Below are 19,994 nucleotides of genomic sequence, written 5' to 3' on the forward strand. Positions count from 1 at the left end.
ATACAAAGTGTGTGTAAGGTAAGGAGAAGCTATAGTGCTGTAATAGTTCGAGTATAAAGATTTCATTAGCCAGCAGTGTTTTTCCATAGTAGTTATGGAAAGCCTTTCCAGTCTTTATTTCAGCCATCAATGTGTTGTGGGTAGGCTGAGTGGTGGAGGAACAACTTTAGGGGAGTGCTAGTGTGAGCTCTTGGAGATCTGGGGTTAGTTTTTGTGCGTCTGTGGTTTTGGGTGTGGGGAGGAGCAGTAATTTTCATTGCTTTATTATCTTTCTGCCTGGCAAACCCAGCGCTGTCAGCCCCATTGCAAAGAATTCACATTGCATCCGGAGTGCCCCCGTTGTACCTCTTCTACGTTTGAGAAATGGTGACTTTTGTTTTCAGTATCTTGAGCACATAGAAGCCTGGGTAAGTGCCAGCGTTTCGGGGACGTAGCAACCACTGTAGCTAGCCTGGTGCCAAGCCAAGCTGGTTGGGAGGTGTGGGGGGTCTGGCTCCAGGGGGCAGGGGAGGAGCTGCCTTTTCACAAGCTGTGGCCCCTCCAAAGCAGATGTGTGGCTGGGCGAACCCTCCTTGTTTCTTTTGTTGTCTCCCTGCCTGCCCCAGGCTGTCTGCTGCCCTAACAGGGTGAGAAGGGTTCAGCTGCTTTGATGGGATGCCCATGGCAGAGATCCCTGGAGCTCCTGGGAGGCTGCCACAGAGAGGTCATCTAGTGGTACCACTGAAGACAAGAGCTGTTAGTTGTTGTCCCAGGGCATCCATAGCATTTTTGAGTATCACCAATACTCTGTGTTCCTCCCTGCCCCACAGCAGGCACTGCCCAAGCACCTCTAGCTGTGCTGGCAGTGGTAGGAGCAGAGGCTGGCAGGGGAGATGTGGCTTGCTCCCGGGCATGCCACCAGCCTTCCTCTTGGAGCCAAGGGCATCTCCGCAACACCATGTGCCATGCTTCATAGTCTGGCCACTCTGAAAGGGCTCATGGAGTCCAGCTTAGCTTATGTCCAACAGGACAGTTTGGTCCCTAGGCCATTGCTGGTCTTGGGCAAGACAGCAGCTGCACGTTGTATTTGCTGTGCTTGGAGGTGACAGCGAGGTCCTCTGCATCCCTCCATGCGCATGAGCTCATGTACTGTGTGACTACATCAGGTGAGGGACCCAGCAGCCCTGGTTACCCCGTTAGAAATGCCGCCCTGGAAGGGGTCCTAGTACCAGCATCTCTGGTCAGAGCTGCACCTGCCTGATCCAGCCTTGGGGAAATGCCGCGGAGAAGCTCTCTTGGAGGGAGCTGCTCTGCCCTTTCTGCTCCTAACTCTGGTTTTCAAGTTTTCCCATTGAAGAATTTCACTCGTATACATAGCAGGAGCACCTCTCCACCTGCAACGTGCTGGAGAAGGGCTGCAGCTGCCTGCCAGGCTCCAGCGTGAACTGGGCTTTACACCACGTCTGTAGGACCTGCTTCCCACTCCCCGCTAGAGGCTAAAATCTGGCTGATAGATCTTGAGCATTTTAAAGTATTCCCTCATGTGCAGTAACGACAGCAAATAGCTGCTTTCTAAGATGGAAGCAGCAATTGTCTTAAATCCCCCCTCCCCCTCCGCCAGAGCCATCCAGCTGGGGTGAGATCACCTGGGAGTTGACGTGGTCCATTAGTCACAAATCGGTGCGACCCACCGCACTTAGCTGGGAGCTGCCATCAGCGCAAGCTCTTGCTTGCTGCCGGTTATTAATTGGAGATGTGGAGATCATTTCTCTCCTCTGTTGCACAGGGAAAAAGTTACTGAGAAACGTTTTTAGGAAAATAACCAGAAAGCTCTGCTCCTGTTTGAAAAGCTGCTTTCTTGCGGTCATGAGAGCGCCGTGCTGCTTTCCCCGTGCCCGGGGGTGCTGGTGCTGGGTGGGCTGGGCTGTGCCCGAATCCCACCGCTGGAGGTAATCCGCTGCCTGTGCTGAAGCTGGGGAGAGGTTTCAGGCAGTGACACTGTCCTGTGGGCCTCCTGCAGCTGTGGCCCAGGGGATCTCTTAACAAACACAGCACAGGTGAATAGCAGAGACTAGAACGCCAGGCTCTTGCCGATCAGGCCTGGAAAGCAGAGTGTCCTTGTAAATGGGGAGGATGAAAATTGCTGCATAAACACATGGCGATGGCCGCCTTTTCCCTTCAGATGTAGATGACGACAAAACCCAGTTGTCTGAATCATTCCCGCTCAGCGCCGTCAGCCCCAGCCCTCCCTGCGAGCCCTTCCCGTAGCTCCAGGCAGGCACCAGGGAGCTGGTGCCCAGGGCCTCGCCACCCTGCCCCTGCCCAGCCAAAACCCTCCTGACTCCTTCAGATGTCCCGACGGCTTTGCCAGCGAGTCTCTCAACCGTTACAAACCAGTCACGGGATAATTAAAATGCCTTTAGTCTGTCACATAAACGTTAACTTGTGTCCTGCTAAAGAGAGAAAAATGCTGCCTTGGGTGGGCCTCCACCTCCCCATCCTGGATATAAGAGATGATGGGAAGATCTGCCAAGCACCTTCTCAGCTTTCCTCCTCATCCCTGTGCCCATCCTGCTGCAGTCCCTCATGCCTCTTCCCAAAGTGAGCATCTCGCCAGCACCACGGCAAGTGACTCTCCACCTGAGCCTTCACTTGTGCCTGACGTTTCCACCGCCACCACGAACCACAGGCACGGGACCCCACAGCAGCCAGGGTGGCTGCCCCGGGGGGGCACAGAGGGGTACCTTCATTTTTGGTTGAGAGCAACCAGCTTCACCAACTGCACCTCACTTCAGCAGGCACTGCCAACAGCTGGCAGCTTAAAACACTGCTTCCATCACTGCACATGGAAATCTTCTTTTCCCTTCATGAAACTGAGATCTCCCTGGCTCTGAAGGGCAGTTTTCCAGCCTTGAGGATTTGCTGGCAGTGTTGAGGCTTCAGTGGATTTGGCCGTAGGACTCCTGCCATGTTGTGCTCCCCTCCTGTGCCCCATCCTGATCCTCTGGGACACAGACATGGGTGGAAAACTGTACAGAGCACCTCAGCTGAAGGCACGTGGGCTGCAGGTTTGTCCTCACAGGGCTGCTCCTCATCCTGGCACATGGCCGGGCTGTTACAAGGGTAGAAGGACCACGTGTCATCAAAGGCAATACTTCATCTCGGAGGCAATGGTTTATTTTAGTCGTTTACTTTGGCTGTTTGTTTATTTGGGGTTATTTTGAGAATTGCTGAAAGGCTAAATGCTCCTGGGTTGTCCTTCCGAGGCTCTGAGGTGGGGAGCTAAGCCATGCCTCTGCAGCAGGGGCGCCTGTGCTGAAACCCAGCAAAGGACACGGAGCCACGTGTGATGTGCTGTTGGGAGCTCCCCAGCAGGGTTTGTGTGTCCAGGGACCTGGGAACAGGCATCTCAGTGGGGTGAAGGAACACATAAGTGCGGTCTCATGGTGAGCTGCAGGGCGGTGAAACAGATGGAGTGGAGTAAAAGCTGATGGCAAGTCCCTAGAAAGCAACTGGGGGGTGCCACATCCAACAAGAGACATCCCAGAGGCTCCAGGGTCACACGCAGTAAGGGAAGGGGAAATCCCAGCTGGTGGAAAGAGGCTGGTGCAGGGCAAGGGCAGAGCTCCTGCCTCTTGTGTGAGGCATGGAGGAAGAGAAAAAAAGGGAAGGGGTATCGTCTTCTCTGTCTCTGCCAGCTGAAATGAAATATCTTAAAGTGGCCATTTTCCTCTGTGTTTGGGGCAGGGCTGTCAGTTCTCTATCAGCACGCGGCCAAGGACAAGCGGGTCCTTGGGACGAGGTGCTTGCCTGGGTGGGAACAGGGACCACCCTCCTTACCCTGCCCTGGGCAGCCTGTGGCAAGTCCCTCCACCTCACCATGCGTGGGCTGCCAGCTCACCCGGGACATCCCACCTGTGTTGCTCCTGCTGCACCAGAGTCCCCACAGGGGCAGGGGCTGCCACTGCCGTAGGGGTACAAACTCCCCCAGTGCCAGGTACCACAGAGCAACGGCTGTACGAGCAGCAATGCTCAGTTGCACCAAGAAGTTGAACAGTGAGACCCTGTACTTTCAAAAAGAGAGAAAACAAAGTGTGAGTGTCTGCACATCCGATGAAGGGGAAAATGCATTTTTTGGAGGTGGCTTTCCAAGGGCTGTGCTATCACAAAACTTGATTTCTTACGCTGTATCCCACAGCAAACTGAAGAAGAGGCTCCTGCCAGTATGAGGAGAGTCTTTTCCCAAAATAAAAGCCACTCTGCCTTTGACACCCCTACACTGGCTGTCCTGGGGCTGTATTAGATGCAGGTTTCAAGTGTTTGAGAAGCCCTGTGTGGGAAAGCAGTTATCCTGCCACAGTCCCTCCCAGACCCGTGGCGGGGTCCTCAGGCCAGTGCCACTGTCCTGATGCTGCTTTGGCAATTTGCGATGAGCTCTGCCAGCCGACCCCAGCCCTGATGCTTTGGAGCCTGCTTTTTTCTGCTTTTCCAGTAAGTTGAACTGAGGAGAAGAAAAGCTGCGTGGGAGAACAAGGGTTTTAATTAGATTGATACCAGCCAGAGAAGACAGGAGAGGGGCTGCTAGCTTGGCAAATCCAATTTGGTTTCACTGAATGGAGAAGTAAAGTTAACTCTGTCGTCTCTGCTCAGCATCACTCCAGGGGTGCCTCCTTCCCGTCCTGTTTGCTTAGGTGGGTCAGACCCAGTGGTGAGTAGGGGAGAGCCCCATGGAGGTTATATGGCCCCCACTTTATTTGCACAACATTAAATTCCAGCTGAACACTGAAATAATGGAAGTCATTAACTGTAACTGAGACTGCAGCCACTGGCTGGGTAGCATTGAGCAGCATGTGGCTGGAGGAAATGTCAGTTTTTCCTTTGGGAAGTCTATTCTTAGATCCCATCTGATGGCCTGAGTCCTGACCCCTCGCTTCCAGCAGCATCCCGGTGGGAAGGGGTTGGCTGCTCTCCCATAAACTCATGGGATCGCCACTGCTGGTCCAAAACAGAGGACGGAGGACTGATGCCTCTCAGTCTGGGGAGCTGCAAGGGGAAGGCTGGAAAAACCTGGCCTTGGTGGGAATCTGTGAATGGGAACATCTGCAGGACGGTTGTCCTCATGTCACATCACATCCATCAGTACTGGGACCTGGACTGCCAGCACACCTCCACACACCCCTGCACCCCCGCACCCTGCACCAGCTGAGCCAGAAAGGATGGAGCCAGGATCCAGCCCGGTACAGGGATGAAGGATTTGCTGAGCAGAGGAAGAGATGGAGCTGGGGGGGAGGGAGGAGGGCATCCAGGTTGGAAGGTGGGGGTCAGGGTCTGTTGCTAAGAAGCTGCTTGTACCCATCTGAGGGTGTGGTCAAAAAAAAGAAGAGCCTATTTCTTTTCTGCAGCAGGCAGTGTTTTATCTCTGATTTGATCTCCAGGCAAATGGTAGGGGGATTCACTGACTCCGTTATTTCCACTTTGTTGTGCTTTCAGTTTGTCTTTCATCTGCTTCTCCAGCATTTCCCTTTGCTCACAGACCCCTTGCTGGGTGGCAGCGCATCGTCCCCACCCTCCGCAGCCCCAGCTGCATACAGCAGCACATCTGGCACTCTCGCTTCCCACTGCACTGGTGCAAATCGGATGCCAGGGAAAACGGGTCACACCGAGAATCTGGGCTTGGGCTTTCTGCAGGACCCAAACTACCTGCAAAACACATGGTCAGCTTGGTCAGTACTGGAGAAAACAGTGATGGGTGCCAGCGTTGGCTTCCTCAGTGCCTCCGGTCAGTGCAGAGCTGAGGGTAGCTGAAGCCGTTTGATGAGGAAAATTATTTCCAATTATAAATCCATGCCTGCATCTATTGGGAATTACCTTCTGAAACGGTGAGGGACAAAAGTCTTGCCACAAATCCAGATGCTGATTCTTTTGATTCCCTATTCTGGTCATGGAAACTCGAATATGTGACATCAATACTTTGAGTCTGGCCCAAAGAGTAAGGCATTTGTCATCTGCACCCTTCTTCTGTTTCCACATCAGCAATCTGCACTTCTATGCATGTTTTTCCATTTACAGTTCCTTGATTAAGTCTTTCTACAAAGCTAGCCCAGCCTGGGGCTTGGCCACATGCTCCGTACTTTGGAAAAATTGCCATTATTTAATTTATTATCTGCATCAGCTAAATAGTACGGCATTGCTGGTGTACCCCAGCTGGAGGGCTCCCCGACCCACAGCAGGGCCACATAATGACCGTGCAAATGCTGCTGGCATCAAGGCACCTACCAAAGCATGTTCATTTAAGAGCCAAATGCCTCTGAAATCAGGGTGTATCCAGGGTATTTTCTCCTCATTGCAGACGAGAACATCTTTGTGGGACTCCTCAAGGCAGGATTTTGGGAAGGGTGAAGGGTGTACTGTGGAAGTGCCTGCTGGGGAGGCTGGGAAGGTGCAGAAGCCACGTCAGAGGCTCCCTGAGCAGGAAAGCAAGGGCTGGTATCCACCAACAGAAGTCCACCAGAGCTGAAAGGAGGGCAGAGTTACCAGGAATAAATTGTTCATTTCTACTTCCTAGTGAGTCTGTCTTAGTTGTATCCCAAATTTTTGGTTGCATTTTTCAGGAGCCTTGCAGACCACAGAGAAAACAAGTTTTCTAGAAAAACAGCTATTATTATACTTTTTCAAAGCTATTTTACGTGTTCAGATTCACATTAAAAATAAAGAGTATTTCTTTATTCTTTGATGTCTAATTGCCATAATCTGAAAATAAACCAATAAAAGAAATATCTGAACTAATGACCTGCCATCACAAAGCCTTAATAGAAAAAATCATCCTGACAAGTATTATTACATTAAAGCCATTTCTGAACTTAAGAAAAAAATAAAGGGACAGTGCTGTGGTTTTTGAAATATGTATCTTTAAAAATCTATTATGGTTTGAAGCAAAATAATTCAATTGTCTTCCCCCCACCCCCACCCCCCTTTTTCAGCTTTTCAAAACACAGATTTGAGTTCTTCTACCTCAAGCGTTACTACACAGTGCAAAGCCTGAGCCAAAGAAGTCCTTAATCAAAAGCATTCCCTACTTTTTAAAATACTGCCTACCTTTAATTCTTATTTATTCCTTTAAGGAAATAAGGCAAGGCAGAGCAGCTGCTTGTTTGGTACGTGAGCTGCACACACAGCAGCTATCTACCATTTGTTGCTTTAAAACTAATAGCAATAGATCCTCAATTCAATGTGCTGCTCAAATTTACAGTACTCTGCAAAAAAACCTGCAAAGCCATCTGCTTTGAGCTGAGGGTTTGGGTTTTTTTCATTCATGCTTTGCTGTGTCGAACCCCATTTTATCCACGCAGTGGGATGGCCGCATCCTCACCACAGGCTGGGCTTTCTCTCAGCTTACCTGGTTCCAGTCACTTTGAGCTAAATTTATGCCATTCCACCCTAAGACCCCTCAATTCATCTTGTGCGATGCATGGAGGTGCAAAGCAGTTAAGCTATGTATCTGTGGGGTGGCCCCTATGTCTATAGGGTATATTGATGGAGAGTTTTGGGGGGGAGCAAATGCATAGCTGGTGCAAACTGATGAGGAAGCCATCACCTCTGCAGCTTTTCTTCCCGTTTACAAGCATGCTCTGCTGCTGTGGGAAAGCAATGCCTTTCTCTGCTGGGGCAGACACTGGTGGTGTGTGGGAGGATAGGGATGCTCAGATGGGTGGACACATGTCATCCACACTCTCATGCACAGGTAACAACGAATTTTTGTGAGGTTTAAGCATTAAGCTTTAAGGTCTTTTTTTAATCTCCAACCTGAACCTGGTTTCACAGAGATTGTGTGAGTTCCTAAATAAAAATCAGCAGTTTAAGTAAGGTGATGCTTCTTGCCTGCTCTTCCTCCTGTGAGGGCATGGGGGAGAACCAGCTGTGACAAGTTCTTCTCAGCACCCTGAGTTTTGCATCAGTTCCTATAAAACTTCGCTGTCTCTGTCCCTGTTGAATGCAGGTTGCTTCCCCTTGCAAAACAGGCGTAGTATCTACTCTTAAGTTAGTTTTGTTAAGAATATTTTTAGTAAGAACCTAGTTGTCATGACCATACTACCAAGGACCCATGTTGGTTTCAGCCACAGTGATGCTTTCCAAGACCAGGTTACAAACCCTGCTAGAAACTGATGGGCAGCTCTTTGCTAAAAACCTAGATCAGAATGCTCCCTGTCTGGGGCAGATGGGCTCTGTGCCCAGGGAAGAGAGATGGGGCCAGAAAGTGGCCTCCATGCCCCACCGTGCCATGGAGCAGCACCAAGAGACCTCATCCCACTCAGGAGCTTGGGCAGCTCCCGTGGGGCAGGCGAGGCCACCGCTGCCATGGTGGGAGGCACTGGGGAGAAGGGGCTGCAGGGGAGGTTCCATGTGGGAGCTGTCACCTTGCGGCCAGAAATGCTTTTTGGCAGCGAGGCAAGGAGGGTCAAAGAGAAACCTGTGGAGTGGCTGGTCATGCCAGCAAGGGACTTGTGCAGATGTCACCTACACATCTATACTTTGCTGTGTGTTGTTACCTGTTGAACAGATGCTCCTTTCCTGTGCTGGGGTCCCCCATCTGGGCATGCTTATGAAACCTGGGGGCTGCTTTTAGCCTTGCTGCTGCATTGACTTCCTGGTGATCGTTTTTCTGGAGTCTAAAGGTGGCTCTGGGCTGCCAGCCAGGGGACCCTGGGACTGAGCTGCTCACAAACTTCTGCTTAAAGGCATCAGCTCCATAGCACCTCCTGTTCCTTTGCCCACTGGAAAAACTGGACATAGCTGTTGTAATCTCTCTGAAAGAATGTAATTTGCATACTTGATATTTCCTGAGTAAAACGCAACTTTTTGTTCTTCAGAGCTTTTTTTTTTTTTCTCAGTTCAAATAGGAGTCTGCTCAGGCAAACATTAAATGCTTTTTAGAAGTCTTTTCTGCTCTGCTTCTGAGACCCTCTCTAAAACAACCAGTATTCACATAAAATCCAAATGTACATATTGAATCAAAAGCAACCTGGAAAAACTACCTGTAAGGGATCTCAAAGGAGATAATAAAGTTGCCACAAATGATTCTGGGAGCACACACGCAGACACTGAGCCCAGTCCCAGTCCCCTGAAGTCATGGCAGATGAAGATACAGGTGACACTCAAAGCACATGTAGTGCCAAGCAGGACCATCACGGGTATAAATACCAGCCTTGGCCAGCACCGAGCCCGCTGAGCCTCAGGTTTCTTCTTTTGGTCAGCACTACAGGAGGAAGAGGGTGTAGACATCCATCCACCTTCGTGCCGTGGCTCTTCATTCCTGCTGGGAAACCCTGCTGGGGGCTGGGGGGATGAGGTGCCCCGGCTGCTGCTGCGGTGCCATGAACCGAGGAGGAGGGGGTGACTGTTCCGCAGACTTCGCTGTTGTTGCTGTTGTTGCCCCCAGCCGCCACCTCTTCTCTGAGCCTCGCCTTTCCCTCCAGCGCTTCTGCTTCGGTCCGGACTCGGGAGGTTCTCCGGCGGGCTGCAGGCCGTGCGCGTCGGGAGCTTCCCCAGCGCACCCGGGGGGCTGGGAGCCCCCTGCCCAGCGCCCTGCCCGAGCGCCCCCTCCCTCAGACACGGGCCTTGCCCCGGGCCCGCCCGAGGCACCCGGGGCGCGGGCAGCCGGGCGGCGGGGCGGTGGGCCGGGCCCCCGGGGCCGTGCCGGTGGCCGGGGGGGGTCCCCGCTCCCGCGCCCCCGCGGGGCCGCCCCCGGGGCGGGGCCGCCGCCCTCAAAGCCGGGGCCGCCGGCGGCCGCGCGCAGAGCCTGCGCGGGGCTGCGCGGGGCTGCGCGGGGCTGCGTGGGGCTGCGCGGGGCTGCGCGGGGCTGCGCGGGGCTGCGCGGGGCGGGCGCCGCCGGCAGCACCATGGAGAGCGGCACCGCGGGGCGCCTGGACGCCGCCGCCTTCCTGGGCGCCTGGCGGCGCTTCGACGCCGACGGCAAGTGGGGCCGGCGGGGGGCGGGGGGCCCGCGGCGGGGTGGGCGCTGCGCAGAGGGTGCCCACGCGGTGGGTGCTGAGCTGGGGCCGGAGGGTGCCCGTCCGGGGGGGTGTCACGTAGGGGTCGCGCATGGCCCTGCAGGTGTTTCAGAGCCCCCCCACCCCCCTTCCTCCTCATCCCGCCCTAATACCAGGTCTGAAAATCCCCCCTTTCACTCCAGAGTTTTTGCCTTTCCATCATCTTCCTGTTCCTTCTGCCGTTCCCTCTCGTGGTCCCAGTTTGCGGGTTATTTTCCTGAAACTTTTCTGTAAAGAAAACTCCTCCGGGATCTGCACATCACCTTGCCTGGCACCCACACCGATGTGAACCGATCAACTCGAATAGGACCCTCCCGGGCGGGCAGGCAGGCAGGGTCCCCAGCTGAGACCCCTACCGACCTCAGCTCCCTACGCACAGCCCGTGACACGGCCCCCAGCGCTCCGGCAGTGCTGCCTGACCGTTAACATATTTTGCTTTTATTTAGACAACGGTTACATAGAAGGGAAGGAGCTTGACAATTTTTTTCATCATCTCCTGGAGAAACTGGGACCAGAAGTAAGTACTGCGCCGCGTTAGTTGTGCATCAAGTCCAAGTGAAAAGGTCATTAAATGGAGAGATGACAATTTGCTGTTCCCTGGTTGCCAGCGTCCTTAGAAATCCCAGAGGTAAAGAGCTCTTCTCTTGGCAACATGGTGGCGTTTAAGCGGGTGACAACAAGCGCAATTGCTTGAGAAGTTTGATCGGTTGGTTTCAGTCCAGCAGCTGCCACCATGGTGAGGCTGTGGTTGGCACCAGCTGAAGGGGCTGGTAGGAAGCATGGAGAGAAAGTCATTTACTGCCATTGAATAGAAACAAATACAAAGCACTGGCACACAGTCTGGCAAGGTGAGGGGGAGGGCAATGATTTATTCAAGCAAGTGCTGATTAGTTTTGTTAATATGATGGGTTTCTTTCCAAGGTCAATTTTTTACAAATAAACTGTCATTAATTTTAAATGGTACTTAGGAAGGAGACATACAACTGCATTGCCGCAAATGGCTAGAAGCCAAACAGGAGTCAGTCCTGTTGCTCCTAAGGTCAAGACCTGGCTCTCAAGTTTTTCTGGGTTTCTCCCCTCATTTCCATCCCTACTTCTAGCAGCGTTTCCCCTTTCTCACTCTCTGCATCTCAGTCCTACCAGCAGTTGCACTGGTTTCCTCAGCTCCAGGTCTTACGTTGCTTTTGACGGTCACCATCAATGAAAGAGAAATCCTGTCACTCAGGTCAGCTGCTCAGTAGTATGTAAAAAGTGTATTCTGATAACAGGTTTAATATTCTATTACATAGTGTGTGCCCAACTAGGAAGAGAAAAGGACTAAGCATTTTCCAATTGGAAGAAGAAGGTGTGCCAAAAACCAGAGAGGAAACAATTCCTTTAAGCAGAAAGTAATTAACAAAAATGGAAAAGGTAGCTGATAAAAGGCATAGATTTGTGAGTATCAAGTGTAAAATAGAATTATACTTACCATCCAATTAGGATTCTTGGATCTTTGGGGCTACAATAAAAATATAGAAACTGTGAATAACTTTCCAAGCATGTTTTTGGTTAATTTGCAAGTGAATTGGGATTGAAATAACGGAAGTTTCTGCAGAAATGTCTTTCTAGAGCGTGTATAGTTACATGAACAGATAGGTATGTAAAAAGACTTTAAAACAAATGTAAAAAGTTTCAACAAGAAGCAGCAAGAATCACTAGGTACACAGAAAATCTGATTTGAAGAGAAATGGAAAAGTTCAGGATCGTTTGCTCAGGAATAAAAGATGAAATTGGGAGTTGCTGGTCTTGGGATATTGAAACACCAGTGCAAAGCACGCTCAAATGAACGCAGCAGCAGCAAACACAAGGTGTTGGAGGAGAGGCTTAAAAGGAGGCCGCAGCGCTCCATGCTGCAGTGGTCACTGACGCAAGGGACCTCCACGTGGGGCTTTCTAGAGTGAGTTCTAGCTGGAGATAAAACTGCAGTTTAGCCAGGGATCTCACAGGCAGCTTCCTAATGATGAGAGGTCAAGAGGAAACCACCAGCCCCACTGTAGCCCATAGCTGCCCTTGCACATCCCTCAGACAAGATTTTGGAGACAGCATCGCACCAGCTGGGTTGAAAACCCGGTGTGTTACAGCAGGTTTTGTGGTCTTGCTGACGTTGATCTGAACTCTGTTACACCATGCTAGGTATCAGTACACAAGAGCATGCAAAATGAGGGTGTTCTAGCAATGAACTGTTCTGCTGCAGGAAGTCAAGAACAGTTTCACTGATGGCCAAAAGTCACTGCTTAGATGACTCCAGCTTAACCTATCACCCTCCTCTAGCTTGCATCTCCTTTGCTTCTGATGTCAAGGTTTCACCCTTAAAAGAAAAAACTTTAGAGAAATTGAAAAAAAAAAAAAAAAAAAAGAACCAACACCCTCTTTCTCTATTAAAGAGAAGAAATAGGCTAATTCTGGAAGACAGCGCCCACTAACTGCCGGGGTGCTCAAACAGAGTCTCCAGTGGTTTTGGTTTTCTCCCCTGGTTTTCTTGCCCATTTTGGGCAGTATTTCCACTCAAGTAGTATTACCATGAATGATAAGATGATGTGTTGCCATGTTCCCCTTTGCCAGCAGTCTGATTTCATTTCTCATGGCTGTGTAAGGATGAAGCAGTCTCCTACCCAGTGGGCAGCAGGCAGAGCTGCTTTGGTGGCAGAACATCCAGGGGCAGCTTTGTCCTGGGAGGGTGAGAGGAGTCCCCTGCCCTGCTCCGCTAGGTATGGGGATCACCTGTAGTGCTGGATTAAAAAAAGGTCTCTACTACCTTTGTACAATGAGTTTGCCTAACAACTTTGAGCTACTTTTCTCTTTTTCATGTGATTTATGTTGTACAGGCCTGTGGTTATAGCTACAGATCCTTTTTAAGCTGGTTTTTACCAACCTACAGAAAGAAAGTGTCTTCTGTAATACAAGCAGTGAGCTGGGACCGAGCATCTCTCTGCTTTAGTGCTCATTTTGACCTTTACTTCTTCTTCTTCTTTGGGTTCCTAACATCTCTGTTTCCTTGCACAGTAAAATGGGGAGACAGTAATACACTGGCATAACTTCCAGATGTGTTGCAAGGATTAATTAGTGACTATGTCTGAAGTGTTGTACAAGTGATAAATAATGTTATCAGCACTGGAAGTTGTCTCTGCTTGAATAGCGAATGGCTTCATAATTACATTTTTTCAGCCTGCACTCTCTAAGCTGTTATTTTTCTTAATGACCACTCTAGTCCTTCAGCTCTGTTTTTCTTCCCAGCTACCCTGCAGCATCCCCAGCTGACACTAAATGCCAGGGGATGGGAGCAGCTGGGAAAACAATGTAAAAGGGAGCTTGTCAGGAAGCTGAGAGGAACAGCTCTTCCTGATGGCTCTGAGCGAGGAAGGAGACTTGAAATACCATCCAGTGAGGGAGGCTAATTCATCTTCTTTTGTTGAACCATCAAGAATTTTTCTGGGGGGAAGGGAAAACTTTACAACAGAGGTAGACCTACAATAAACTGACCCAAATCCCAGATGCTGCTTTCTGTCTGTCCTCCTCCAACAGTGGGCGATTGCTGGAGGCATCTGGACAATGCCCTTAACAACACACTTTAACTTTGGTCTGCCCTGAAGTGATCAGGCAGTTGGACTATATATGATCATTGTAGGTCCCTTCCAACTGAAATAGTCTATCCCATCCTATCCTATCCTATCCTATCCTATCCCATCCTATCCTATCCTATCCTATCCTATCCTATCCTATTTTATTCTCTTCTATTGCATTTCTAAGAAAATGCCTTTGATTTCCAGGTGTACGTAACATATCCATAAGGCTTCAGTGATTTATGACACTGAAGTTTATATAAATTCCCCATAAGCTGGAGGGGCTTCTGTGGTTTGGTTTGTCTGGGGGGTATGAGGCAGAACTGAGGATAATTCAGCCACACACCATGCCATTATTACTCCTATGACTTCTATCTAACCATTTGAGCCTCCAGCTTCCAACCTGCTGCCGCGTGGCTGCTGTGAGCTGCCTGTGCTCCCTTCTGCTCACTCATAAATCTCTTGATTCTACCTTATGGCCACTTTTCCATGCATTTTCTAAAGGTTTTTTATACTGAAGTGAAAACTTCGTGAAAAAGACAGTTTCTTTCAGCACTGAAGAAGTAATTTTATTGGAACAGGAACTACAGCCCTTGCCTTTCTCTCTTACAGTGCTGTACATCTTTCTTTCTGTATAGAGATAACTTATGAACTTCCTTGCTTGCTCTTTGCTAGTTTTAGTGAATCTCTATGTATATTCCCATAATAAATAGACAAGAAGAGTTTTATAGATGAATGGCTATAAATTTTGAATTTGGATTTCTGAAAGTTTCCATAAAACCAGTGACATCTGGACAGATACAGAGGGAAATGCACATTGTCATTGTGCTTGCAAGGCTTTCACGGAAAGATATCTGACTTTGCTTAAATGATATTAAAATTAGACAGAAGACTTTTGGATAAAAGTCAGTTGCCCTCACCTAACTGTGAGCATGTAAGAGACCACATGTAAAAATTTTTGAAGTGTAGATTTGATCAGGCAAGACAGGTTTTAGTTTCATTATAGCCCCCCTGCCCCCAGGCCACCTGGATAGTTATGACTGGAAGGGATTGAGTTAATCTTCAGGAGCTCACCCTGAACAGCCATAAAGGATTTGTCATTGCTTTTTACTTCCAAAGAAAATGAGCAGCCTCCAGCTACTCTTGCACTTCATTGCTGCCTTGCACAATGTATTGTCTATCCAAACGATGTGTTTAACTTAGTATGGCCAGAAATGCAGCAGCTAGTCACTCAAACAAAGTTTAATGGCCAAAATATCAGCCAGCCTCAAAGCCATCCAAAGAAAACTTCTCCTATATTTTACTACCCCAAGAGATCCAGGTTCACAGATCAGGTCTCTGGTGACCAGCAGGTCAACAGCAAGAAGACCCCTAGCAGAAAACATTCATCTTGCATCCCCCTCCAGACTAATACAGAAATCTAAACCCTGAGTCGACCCTGATTAGATATAGGGAAGAAATTTTGTACTGCGAGTGTGGTGAGACACACACACAGGCTGCCCAGAGAAGCTGTGGATGCCAGGTTGGATGGGGCTTCGAGCAACCTGATCTAGTGAAAGGTGTCCTTGTCTATGCAGGGGGTTTAGATGATCTTTAATGTCCCTTCCAACACAAACTATTCTATCATTCTGATTATTGTCAAAGACAGTTATTTCTTTAGGTTTCGCTTTTGTCAGCCTTGATTAGCCTAACCAGTCCCTATTCCTGTTCCTGTGCATTAAGATGGGGCAGTGCAAGTGCCTGGCAGTATTTCTAAATGCAAACTCAACATGCCTATGGGAAAAAACAGACACATTGTGTTTTCATTGCCCAAAGGCATGTCACAAAACTTTCAGCCTAGCAGAAAGGGCAGAACAAAGAACCTGTCCAAAGCCTAACTACAAAACCCTGATGTCACAGGGAAGGCTGTAACAGCCTTTGTTGGATGCTGGTGTCTTTTAAGTGAAAAAATATTTCGCACATATGTGCTGATGAGAGCTAAAAAAAGCATCAAAACACAATGCAGGATGACAGGATAAGTGCTCATCTATTGTAGCATGCAGGATTATAGTAAATCCTAAGCAAAGCACAAGGCCAAATTCTCAAGTGATAGCACTGTAGTTAAGTAAGCAAGATTGGCCCAAACGAGAAGTTGGCCCAGGAGCTGCAGGGTGAAATCCCACACTAATGCAGGCAATCCGATATATATCTGCATGGATGAAATGAAGTCATTCATGTGATTAATTTTTTTAATGCTAGGGGATTTAAAGAAGAAATATTTGGCAAAGAAGTTCTTCTAAGGTCAAAGTGTATGTTACTGATGTCTCATCTAGTCTTTGCTGGCCTCCTGTGTATACTGTGTGGCTTTTGGCATGGTAGTAGTTGTTGAGTTTGTTTTCCAACTAGCCTTCTTGGCAGACATTATTTATACTCATAGATCTTGTAGGAACTTGATATCTCTGGCACAGTTTGCCCTTCTATCAAACTTGGCTGAAATGTTAAGAGAAACATGTTCAAGCCAGCATTTTCAGATAAGCCTCTTTTTTTTTTTTTTTTTTTTTTTTTTTTTTTTCAAGAAACAGGCTATAGTAGTCACTAACTTTCAGTTTCTTCTTACTTTTTATGCCCTTATCAGTCTAGTGGCTTATTTCCAAAAATTACGTCAAGAAGGAAAAAAAAAATCAATTTATGACAAGACTGTCTTGATCAGCAGGAATTAAATGAGGTGACTCCTTTCATCAAGTAGGAAGGGCTCCACAGTACTCCATGCATTCGCTTTTTACCCCCAAAACAAATAACTCACAGTTGTGTTTTCATCAAGGCAAGCTGCTGCCAAGCACATGTATCCCTTAAGGAGCAAAAATTTAATTAGACGGCATGAGGCAAAGAGTGTGACAATATCAAAGGAATGGGTTAACAAGGAAGAGAGATTATCGCCAGGTTTCCAAAGAGTCATAACCAACCACAACAAAGAAATTAAATGCGTGGAGATTAAAAAAATTTTGAGCATGCCCTTTCTGTTTTACAAACAGTATTAAAAACCAGATTACCTTTGTGATGCTAAATGCTTCTAAAGGGTTTTCGCAAAAGGGAAGATGAAGGCTGGACATGGAAAGGAGGAAGCAGAAAATTCATTTTTTATGGCAACTCGAATCGTAGAAGCTTTTTTCTGCAAAACTCTGTGGAAGAGCATCCATAGTAAGAAATTTACTCCATAACCCTGAGAAATGTATGTTCAAAGCCACAGAAATATTTGAAACTGTGTGCTTTTACGAGGACAAAATTTACGTGGTCTTCTCCTCATGGTACGTAGTAGAGTATTTCTTCCTTGACTGGACAGTGAGAACATGCAGTGCCTCTTGGGAACCACACAGCATCTGACCTGTCGAGCGACCAGGGCAACTGAAGCTTTACAACTCATATGAAGCGACCTGAAAAGGGGTTAAAGCATCTCGCTGTTCCAGGCTAGCTCCCATCATCGTTATAGTCCAGCGAAGATTATATTTCATGGAAATTAGCAGAGGGTTGGGGTTTTCTTCCCTTAAATAAGTATCAGGATACTTCTGCTGCAGGACCCTTTCTGGCCAAGCACTTGCTGTCCCAGTGACCACAGCCTTTCTCAGCCCAACCCTGAGCAAAACTGGAGGCAGGTCCTAGTTCAGGTATGTTTCCCAGACTGTGGCAGGGGAATCTCTTTATTACAGTGTTCACTGATGCTAAACATGAGCATGTCTATAGCTGTTTCTGCCTTAATTAGGCAGCAAGTCAGGGGAAATTGTGCTCCTCTCTCAATTCGGGCTATTACCTCTTGATTAAATTCTCCTCCAGAAACTCAGGAGGTGCATACAGCAGGGAAAACAAGGGATGACAAGAAAAGCCTCCCTGTACAGACAGCTACTGGGAAGGATGCAACAGCATTCACTTAAATGTTCACAAAAGGGAAATTTTATCTAGCTGCCAGCAAGTCTGCGAACTTTTAGCCCAAGCAGTGAGCACCTGAGAAAGCTTTGCAAACCTTTGAATCGAGGGAGGGACCTGCTGCTCGAGACAGGCAACACAGTCAAGACGGCATTAGCTCTGATTAAAAAAAGCTGCGTTCAGCTTTCCTGCTGCAAAGCCATTGGTATGGGATATCCCTTTGGTTGGAGTCAGCTGTCCTGGCTGTGTCCCCCCCAGCTCCTTGTGCCCCGCTCCCCCCCCCCCCCCAAGCCTTCTCGCTGGAGGAGTGGGTGGGTAGCAGAAACAGGCTTGGCTCTGTGTGAGCACTGCTTAGCAGTAACTAAAACATCCCTGAATTATCAACACCATTTTCAGCACAAATCCAAAACACAGCCCCATACCAGCTACCACGAGTAAAATTAACTCTACCCCAGCCAAAACCAGCACAAGTTGTTTTCCAGAGCAGAAAGGTGGTGTTTTGTGGGTTTTTTTTTATTTCTCCCCCTATAATTCATAATGCTTGAATAAGTGAAGCGTGAGCCCAAGGCATTTGAAAGCAGAGTGTGTTTGGCTTCTAGGTTTTCCTGCTTGTTACAATCTGTAGCTGAACAGAGAGTTAATAAAAGGGAGGAAGGAAAAGCAAACTTCCTGGGGAAGCTGGTGGCCATAGCACTTGGTGCAGCACCTGTGTCTCCGTGTAAATGCCGTATGTCCCTGTGTGCACCTGCCTGGAGATCTTCCCTTCTTGCTTTCCTGCTCCTGGTCTTTCTCCCTCTGTCACAGGATTTGCCCCGATCTGGGAGGCAAAGAAATATTTGTAGGAACCCAAAGGCAGAGAATAAAAAATCAGTCCTCTTGACCAGTGAGCTGCCAAGGGTTTACCTTTGGCATCCTCTCAGCAACCTCATTGCAGGGTGGCTGAGGCAGCAGGGGAGCCCCTGTACCCCCAGCCTGACTGGTGGCCCTGGGCAGCCCTTCACTGCCCTGGCATCCCAGCTTGGCCCTGGCCCCTGTGCCGGGTGGGAGATGCCTGCTCACACTGCTGGCTGGTTGCTGGATCCCTGGCCGGGCCATGCCTGCAGAAACTGCCTCAAGTGTAATTTCTTACCTGTGAGTAGTTTTTTGGTCCCCTTTAGGGATACCTGAATCTCATCTGTACAAACCACCAATACAACTGAAGAAAAAAAAATTGCTTAATATATTTACATGACTGCAATTGGTTGCTATAGCTGCATGGCTTTAAAAATTTTTAATAGTCCCCATATTGTCTCTCTTTATTTCCCTGCTGACTGGCTTTGCTTGTTATTTGTCTCTGTCCATCTCCTTTCTTCTGAGCAGAGCTTGGAGTCCCAACTGGGGTTCCGCCCTCCTGAAGCCTTCCTAGGGCTCCCAAGACATTGCACCCGTAAAAATAATACCAGGGACAATGTTTGGCTAGTAAAATCCTTCCTTGGCTCCATAAATCCTGGAATATTGCTTAGACAGTACTTTTGCCCACATACTTTTCTCCGTCTGTTTCTGGAGCGTGCTCTTGTCTAGGCGTGAAGCTCCTGTTGAGCCACTCACAAGCTTCCCAGTGTCTCTGCCTTGCTGTAGCAATGCCACAGCCCTGGTCTGGAGGCAAAACCACAGTCAAACAAAATCTAAACAAGCCAGAGAACTGTACTCACTTCCTAAGCCTTCAGCAAAGGATTTGCAACTCCAGCCATCTGCCCCACTGTCCTGGCTCTGTTGCGCAGCCTGCCCAGGCTGCCCCACCGCAGGCTGCAGACCTCCACAATCAGATCACAGAGTCAGCAAATAGAGCAGGAGTCTGCAGTTCATCGCCCTGGATGAGGGGAACAAATTATGCAAATTACATGCAAGTTTTTTTTTCCAACCTTTTAAATGTTTTTGGAATGGAAAGGCAATCGGAGCCTACACCACCAGTAGGTTGATCTTGGAGACCAGCTCTCCTAACCTTGGTTTCTGCTCGCAAGTGGCATGGCCTAGTTGAATATTTTGTTGTTGGTTTGGTTTTTTTTTTTTAATCTTCTGGGATTGGTTTGGGGTTTTTTTGGTAAATATAAAGGTCACCTTTGAAACCTAATGGTCATAAACCAAAGTGTATCATTCTCAGTGTAAAAATCTGTAATATACACATAATTTTGCCTTGAGCACGCACCTGGGAAGGCCAGTTTGTGCAGCATCTTTTACTCTCTGGCAGTAAGGGTTGGGGTTTAGTAAATCCATTACCACTTGTGTTCTATAAGTAGAATACTCATGAACAGAGAGAGATTGTCCAATTTGAAAAATCCACTGTAGTGTAACCCCTTGGACTAAAAGCTGTTTGAGCTATGTAAATATTTTAAGTATTTCAGGTATTTACTTGATGTACCCCATGATCTAAATCAGTTAAAAGGAAAAAAAAAAAAGGAGGCAGTCCTTTTTTTATGCAGATAACAATGTTCCT

At 48.5% G+C, this 19,994-nt stretch overlaps 1 protein-coding gene across 1 annotated transcript in view; it reads left to right on the plus strand.

Annotated features, from left to right (window-relative positions):
- The window catches only part of CARMIL1 (capping protein regulator and myosin 1 linker 1), a 269,902-nt gene that overhangs the window by 204,617 nt on the left and 45,291 nt on the right, over window positions 1-19,994 (plus strand). Inside the window, exon 37 of the mRNA XM_080378536.1 lies at window positions 10,472-10,542. Within this exon, the coding sequence (XP_080234662.1) occupies window positions 10,472-10,542 (71 nt within the window). The remainder of the gene's footprint in view (window positions 1-10,471; window positions 10,543-19,994) is intronic.

Source organism: Falco punctatus (assembly GCF_963210335.1).
Source record: "Falco punctatus genome assembly, chromosome: 3".
In the NCBI taxonomy this organism is placed as follows: domain Eukaryota; kingdom Metazoa; phylum Chordata; class Aves; order Falconiformes; family Falconidae; genus Falco; species Falco punctatus.